This window comes from Arachis stenosperma, chromosome 3, assembly GCF_014773155.1.
Source record: "Arachis stenosperma cultivar V10309 chromosome 3, arast.V10309.gnm1.PFL2, whole genome shotgun sequence".
NCBI classification, from domain to species: domain Eukaryota; kingdom Viridiplantae; phylum Streptophyta; class Magnoliopsida; order Fabales; family Fabaceae; genus Arachis; species Arachis stenosperma.
In genome coordinates this window covers 52437936-52445771 of record NC_080379.1, presented here as the reverse complement: position 1 = coordinate 52445771, position 7836 = coordinate 52437936, and the positions used below count along the sequence as shown (strand labels likewise).

General features: G+C 42.8%; 2 protein-coding genes across 2 annotated transcripts; one reads left to right on the top strand and one right to left on the bottom strand.

The window, feature by feature from the left end:
- Positions 1-2046: 2046 nt before the first annotated feature.
- On the bottom strand, positions 2047-3248 carry LOC130966111 (serine/threonine-protein phosphatase 7 long form homolog). The gene is made up of 2 exons (XM_057890875.1): positions 3175-3248; positions 2047-2653 (listed from the first exon to the last, which is right to left on the bottom strand). Exons 1-2 carry the CDS (start codon positions 3246-3248, stop codon positions 2047-2049), a joined length of 681 nt encoding a protein of 226 aa, XP_057746858.1.
- Positions 3249-3895: 647 nt separating this feature from the next.
- LOC130966110 (uncharacterized) lies at positions 3896-6729 on the top strand. Its single transcript, XM_057890874.1, has 4 exons — positions 3896-4665; positions 4854-5121; positions 5274-6200; positions 6277-6729. The coding sequence occupies exons 1-4, from the start codon at positions 3896-3898 to the stop codon at positions 6727-6729; spliced, it is 2418 nt and encodes an 805-aa protein (XP_057746857.1).
- Positions 6730-7836: the final 1107 nt, after the last annotated feature.

Here is a 7836-nt window from a genome sequence, read left to right as displayed (position 1 = left end):
GAAGTGGATTTTCTGGAGCTACAGAAGCCCAATTGGCGCGCTCTTAACGGCGTTGGAAAGTAGACATCCTGGGCTTTCCAGCAATATATGATAGTCCATACTTTGCCCAAGATTTGATGGCCCAAACTGGCGTTCAAAGTCACCCACAGAAATCCCAGCATTAAACGCCGGAACTGGCACCTAAATGGGAGTTAAACGCCCAAACTGGCATAAAAGCTGGCGTTTAACTCCAAGAAGAGTCTCTACACGAAATTGCTTCATTGCTCAGCCCAAGCACACACCAAGTGGGCCCGGAAGTGGATTTTTATGTCATTTACTCATCTCTGTACACCCTAGGCTACTAGTTTCTTATAAATAGGACCTCTTACTATTGTATTTTTATCTTTGGATTATTTTTAAATCCTTTGATCATCTTTGGACATCTAGTCCTTAGATCATTGGGAGGCTGGCCATTCGGCCATGCCTAGACCTTGTTCTTATGTATTTTCAACGGTGGAGTTTCTATACACCATAGATTAAGGTGTGGAGCTCTGCTGTACCTCGAGTATTAATGCAATTACTATTGTTCTTCTATTCAATTCCGCTTGTTCTTTGTCCAAGATATCACTTGTTCTTCAACTTGATGAATGTGATGATCCGTGACACTCATCATCATTCTCACCTATGAACAAGGTGACTGACAACCACTTTTGTTCTACAAGCAATCAAGGCTCCAGTGAATATCTCTTGGATTCCTGATACACGATGCATGGTTGATCGCCTGACAATCGAGTGCTCGCCTGACAAACGAGCCAGCCATTCCGTGAGATCAGAGTCTTCGTGGTATAGGCAAGAACTGATGGCGGCATTCAAGAGAATCCGGAAGGTCTAACCTTGTCTGTGGTATTCTGAGTAGGATTCAATGATTGAATGACTGTGACGTGCTTCAAACTCCTAGCAGGTGGGACGTTAGTGACAGACGCAAAAGAATCACTGGATTCTATTCCGGCCTGACCGAGAACCGACAGCTGATTAGCCATATGCTGTGACAGAGCATAGGAACATTTTCACTGAGAGGATGGGAGGTAGCCACTGACAACGGTGAAACCCTACATAAGCTTGCCATGGAAAGGAGTAAGAAGGATTGGATGAAGACAGTAGGAAAGCAGAGAGACGGAAGGGAAGGCATCTTCGTACGCTTATCTGAAGTTCCTACCAATGAATTACATAAGTACCTCTATCTTTATCTTTATGCTTTATTCGTATATCACTATACCCATTTGAGTCTGCCTGACTAAGATTTACAAGGTGACCATAGCTTGCTTCATACCAACAATCTCCGTGGGATCGACCCTTACTCGCGTAAGATTTATTACTTGGACGACCCAGTGCACTTGCTGGTTAGTTGTGCAAAGTTGTGTAGTGATCACAATTTCGCGCACCAGCGGTATGCTGCGGTGCGTGACGTGGTTGTTGGTGGTGGTCTGTCCCCTTCGAGTCCTGAAGTTGTCCCGCTGGATGCAACACCGATCCACTATGCCCAGCCTCGTGATAGTGCCAACGAGGACGACAGTGAGGGCGATTCAACTTATGTTACCAGGTCCAGGTCGTCTAGCGATACTTCTTCCTCTGATGAGTATGTGTTGAAGACTCCCACTGGCGGTGGTGCTCGGTTTCTCCTGCCTCCCCCTTTTCCCATTCCACGATTGTTAGAAGTTCCTAGTTATTATCACACTTTGAATTTGGACGCAATGCATCTGGACGATCCTTTTAATGCTGGTGAAGGGGATGATTACAATACGAATGGTGGGGTGAAATTTCGAGTTGGCCATAGGTTTAGTAACCGTGATGCATTCTAATGGCGGTGAAGAACTATAGTATTTGAAGAAATGTAGAGTATAGAGTTTTGGAGTCGAATAGGCTTAAATACCACTGTCGTTGCAAGCAATTCACCAACGGTTGTCCATGGAGTCTTCGTGTGGCACTACGCCAGAACTTTGAACTACTGGCATATTTTACGATTTATTTTTGATGAATTAAAGTCTATTACATTAATTATGTGTTGTACTAAACGTTGACATCCACGAGTAATTTGTAGGCAGGTGCGTAGGTTCGGTGGAGTATAGTGAGTGATACGTATGTGCCAGTAGTGTAGACCCCATGACAACTGGCTGCATGGTGAAAATCCTCCAGCAACAGCAGCCACCTTAAAGGAACAAGTATAGCAGACTTGTCCGTGAAAAGAAACCCCCCGATAAGCATCATCAAGCAGCACCTGGCGTGCTTACGGAGTGTATCCGGAGCTGTCCCAGTTGGAATATGTGAAACCCTATCTCTCAACCAGGTCATCCTCATCCCGAAAACCTGCTTCTCTTCCTCTGGCTGTGGTGGCGGCCTAGCATCAAGTAAATCCTCAATCCACTCTGACGTGGGGTGTCTATGGTATTGTTGGAAGTCTCTGGTACAACCCCCACTCGGCTTTTTATTAGTGCGCAGACCAATGTGGTAGGTAATATCCTGCAGTGTAATGCTAACATCACCCCATGGAAGGTGGAAGGGGTAGGTCTTAAGCCTCCACCGCTTGACAAATACAGAGATCAAGAAATTGTCAAACATGAAATCTCTCAACTCTATTGCATGCCCAAATTCTGCCTCCCTAATATAAGGCAATAGGCTGTCCAGTGGAGGGGAGACCCAAGCTCACATAGCGTAGTAACAGTAACCGTGGTCTCTGCAATAGGCATAACATTTACTCTCGCATATTAGTCTTGTCTATACCGTTACTAAAAATTCTAAACCAAGTAGATAAACATCGGTAATAAAATATTGTATATAGTATGAATATAATTTGTATTGCTAATATTCATAATACTAATTAAAGAAAGGACTATCAAGCAATATGTAGAAAAATAAATCATTTATATTGCACTATTCTAGCATGATTGTCATATTGGACATGACTTCAATCCAATAATAAGTTTAAGGGTTAAGTACTGAAATCGTCCCTAAGGAAAGGAGCAAAAATCAAATTCGTCTCCGACGTTTTTTTGCTATTAAAATCATCTCGAACGTTCAGAAACACTTTAAAATCATCCTCAAGTGCATTAAAAAAATTAATTCCAATTTTGCCCCTGGACCTATTAACGCTTGGTGTTTTATTCCCGCGAAAGGGGTTCCTTCTCTGAGTAACGTTACCCCAAGGAAAACTGATCCTTCACCTTCAATGATGCCCTAACAGAGTGATAGCTGGCCTGAAATAGTAGCGTCATTGCATTTGCATTGCGTGGGAAAGAGTGGAAGAGGAGCTCATTCTCGTGTCAATCATCTCGAATCAGGTACGTGTGCAGCATTTGTTTCGGTTTTTTCGAGCTTGAACTACATAATCACTCATGGGTATTCGTTTGTTTACAAATAGGATTTGGGTGTGATTTTTGTTTGTAGGGTTTAGGTGACGGGAACCTTTAACCTGAGTGTCTACCATGGTGGTAGATTTGGATATGACAATGGTACATTGGAGTATATAGGTGGAGAAAGGACAGTGATCGAAGATATCTATATGGATTGCTGGTCTGTTTTTGAGACATATGCTGAGGTGGGACAGTTTAGGTACACAAAAGAAAAGATTTCAGGTTTTTGGTATAAGCACCCAAGTTCTGAATGGTTAGAGAAGGATCTGAAGTTATTTGAGGGAGACAGAGATGCCATTGTGATGTGTAAAATAGCGGGGAAGAGGGGTCACGTTGAGCTCTATGTGGTCCATAAGGTTGAAGATGCTGAAGATTTTCCCGAAGTAGGGTTTCTTGATGTTGGAGGCCAGAGTGAACAAAATTAGGAGGCAGAAAAGGGCAATGATGAAGAGGTACATAATAAGAAGCAATTGGTGATATTTCAGGGTGAACTGGGTCAAGAGGTGGAAATGGACAATGTGGAGAAGGTTGATGAGGGAGACAAATTGAACCCGGAGGAGCAGGGCAAATCGAACAGTGACGATGATAGCGATGATGAGGATTTTATTCCATCTGCTGATGAAGTTGACAGTGCAGATGATGTTATGTTTACAGACAGTGAAGAGGAGTACGATGATGAGAGCAGATTTGATGAAGTACGAGGTGGGACTGATGGTAATCGGGTTGATAAAGGAAAAGGGGTAGCAGGAGGTGATTTCAGTGATGAGGAAGGGTTCAATAGTGATGAAGTTGATGTGAAATATGAAGTTGGCGGTGGTTCAGAGAAGGAGGACAATGAGGATAATGATAATCATGAAGCTAGTCGATATCCAATACATAGAGATGTGAAAGACATGACAACTTACCAATGGAAAGTCAAAACTGTATATGCTTCAAGGGAGGAATTCAAGGACACTGTTACAGCTTATGCAGTGCAAACAAGAAGGGGACTGAGGTATGCCAAGCTTGACTTGGTGAGAGTGAGGGCTGTTTGTCAAGAGGGGTGTCCGTTTTGGTTATACGCAGCAAAAATGAGTGAGGAAGAGACTTGGCAGCTTAGGTCAATGAACCTTAAGCATACCTGTGGCCAGTCACACAGGGTAGGGATACTGCATACTGGTTGGCTGAGTAGGGCATTTAGGAAGAAAGTGGAAGGTAACCCAAAGGTAAAGATAAAGGACCTGGTCAACAAGGCACAAAGAAAATGGAATTTGACAGTGACAACTTCGATGGCAGCTAGGTCTAGACAAGCTGCATTGGAGGAGATTTAGGGAGCTTACCGAAAGCAGTACAAAAGGATTGCTGACTACTACTCGGAGCTACTACGGGCTAATCTAGGGTCATCAGTGACACTCAAGGTCCAGAGGTCTCCTGATTTCGAGGTTGAGAACCAGCACCAGGGTTAAACAATTATTGCATCTTTCAAAGGGTATATGTGTGTCTAGCTGCTTGTAAGAAGAGCTTCCTGCAGTGTAGAAAGTTTGTGGGATTGGATGGGTGTTTTCTAAAGACACCTCAAGGAGGGCAGTTGTTGACATCCATTGGGTGGGATCCTAATGATCAAATGCTTCCAATCGCGTATGCCGTTGTGGAGGCAGAGACCAAAGACACTTGGAAGTGGTTTCTCTGGTTGTTAATTGATGATTTAGGAGTTGAGATCATTGGGAAAACAACCTTCATGTCTGATCAGCAGAAGGTAAATTGCTTGATAAATATATTGGTCGATTAATATATTGTTTGATAAATAAATTGATTGATTGAGTAGATTGGTTGATAAAAATTTTGGTTACTAAATAAATTGAAGTATAATTATATTGTTTGATAAATGGGATTTACCTGCTATCTTAGGGACTCTTACCTACATTCGATGAAGTCATCCCTGGAGTAGACCATAGGTTCTGTGTCCGCCATCTTTACAGCAACTTCAGGAAGAAATTTTCTGGACTACAGTTGAAGCAGCTGATGTGGAGGTGTGCAAAAGCTACACATTGGAAGGAATGGGAGAAAGAGATGCAAATCATCAGGCAGATCAATATGGATGCACATAAACATCTGAATGCTATTCCTCCAAGATTTTGGAGCATGTCCAGGTTTAATTTTCATTCTAAATGTGACACTCTTGTAAACAACATGTGTGAGAGCTTTAATGGTGCAATAGTAGTGTCTAGGGAGAAACCTATAGTGACAATGTTGGAGGATATCAAGGTTTATTTGATGACTAGATGGGTTGTTAATAGAGAACGAATTAAAAACTTTAATGGTACACTTCTACCTCGCATTAGGATAAAACTAGAGAGGAGAGGCAGATCTACTGGTGAGTGGAGGCCTTACTGGTCTGCTGCACAAACATATGAGATTATTAATGGACTGAATAAATTTGCTGTTGATCTTTCTGCTCATGAGTGCTCTTGTAGAAAGTGGCAGCTTAGTGGTATTCCCTGCACACATGCTATAAGCTGCATCAATTTTAAGGGCCTTGACATAGATGCATTTGTTGATGACTGCTACAAGAAGGCTGCATATGTCAAGTGCTATGATTCAGTCATCAATCCTCTAAATGGCCCAGATTTATGGGAGAAAACCAACTTTGATGATGTCTTGCCCCCTCCTTATCAAAAGCCTAGCCACAAACCAGTCAAGAAGAGGAAGAGAGGACTAGATGAAGCTCCGAACAGCAGCCAGTCCCACTTGTCTAGGAGGGGACAAATCCAAAGATGCTCAAACTGTGGTGAATCTGGACACAAGAAGGGAGGATGCAAGAAGCCATCCCTGGATGTAAGTGTGTGTATTTCATGTATGTTAGGGTTACATTATCATTTATTCATCAACAGCATTCTTTAATGTGTTTCAGGACCAACAACTTAGTCAAGCTGCTAGGAAGAGAACCAGAGGTAGGAGGAAGCCTTCATCTAGCAGACCCATGACCAGTTCTAAGGCTTTATCACAGCCTGTTATGCAATCTGGAAGTGGAGGTCTGAGGAGGTCCACCAGGTCTAGATCATCATCTGAACCCCAACTAGCCACCAAAACACCTAAGCCCAACTCAACCCAATCGAGGTCCAAGCCCACATCATCCTCAACTAGGCCCAACAGTCCACCAGCATGTACTCTCCAACGAAGGCCCAAGACAAAGCCCACCAGAAGCAACACACAGCAACCACCGGCACCAAAGAAGATGGGTGCAGCCAGCTCCAGCCAACCAGCCAGGACTGTCTCCTTCAGCCACAGAATTCTACTTCATGTATCTCCAAGAAAGCTGAGGCTCATGGCAAAACTTCCCCCAAGACTTTGGGAAAAACTTTAGACTATTGTCAAAATTTGAGTTTTGTGCTGTTATTAATGTACTTTTGATTGAGTAGACTCAATGTGTGTGACACTTGTTTTGGTTTGTTTGAAACTTACAAAACATGGTTTGTGATTCAACTTTGATTTAGTGAGCAACAGTCTTGCTCTAGGTTTCTGGATATCCTAGGAATCCAGCTTTTGTTGTTGTTTCCTTAGCCTACAGACTATATTTTGTTCTGTGTCCATGTAATGAAAATCATGGTGACTGAAGTTTTCACCTTTTGGTGTTATTTTGCTATGCTTATTAATCAATTACCCATAATTATGTTCTGCCTAATATTATTCTGCTTCTGTTTAATCAATTTCCACCTTTAGGTTGATATGCTGTAAAGTTGATTAACACAACTCATCAATCACAATTTGCAGGCTAACATAAAAAAATTTTTCTCCAATTAATTCTCAAATTACAATGACATCATTTCACTCACATAATTAATCACCAAAACCCTCAACCAAACCCACATGTTCATTCAACACCCAGTACAACTCAATTTACATAACTCAGACCCAATCAAACAAATCCAAACTGCACCCTAAATTCTCTTCTAACTTCATTAATCATACTTCAATGGCATCACACATGCTACCCCCTACCTCTGATTAAACCAAATCTGCCACAAGAAGCAAAATAGCACAACCCACCCAAAAATCCCTAACACGGCAGCAACCTTAAACTTCCACTCAATGTCCCTCACTTTTGCTTTCATGGCCGTAACTTTCCTCTTCATCCTTGCAACATAAGGATCGTCACTGTCTGCTTCTGGGTCTGCCCATCGGAAGAAATCACACTCCTCTTGGATCTGCAGCAACCCACTAGAGTCAGTGCCTAGAACAAACAACACATTGCCATCAGCCACATACAGAAACTTAAATCACTGACCTCATAGTAGACACACCCCCAAAATCGTCGCCCAGGATTGTTCCTTGTGCCAGAAAATCTAAGCACGGGTCTCTCTCCATGCCGACACACAAGCTCCCATTTCTGCGCAGATGACCTACTCTGACACGATCGTGAGCTCTCGGCAGCCATGGCTCCACTCACCTTCGCAAGCCCTATCTCCTGCTC

What these genes read in the sequence shown, in the direction of transcription:
- LOC130966111 (XM_057890875.1), bottom strand. Translation starts at nt 3,248, where the DNA reads ATGACGCTACTATTTCAGGCCAGCTATCACTCTGTTAGGGCATCATTG. An exon ending in AAGGATCAGTTTTCCTTGGG is followed by an intron (nt 2,654 to 3,174) that starts GTAACGTTACTC and finishes TCCACTGGACAG; the next exon opens with CCTATTGCCTTATATTAGGG.
- LOC130966110 (XM_057890874.1), top strand. Translation starts at nt 3,896, where the DNA reads ATGGACAATGTGGAGAAGGTTGATGAGGGAGACAAATTGAACCCGGAG. An exon ending in ACAACTTCGATGGCAGCTAG is followed by an intron (nt 4,666 to 4,853) that starts GTCTAGACAAGC and finishes CATCTTTCAAAG; the next exon opens with GGTATATGTGTGTCTAGCTG. An exon ending in TCATGTCTGATCAGCAGAAG is followed by an intron (nt 5,122 to 5,273) that starts GTAAATTGCTTG and finishes CTGCTATCTTAG; the next exon opens with GGACTCTTACCTACATTCGA.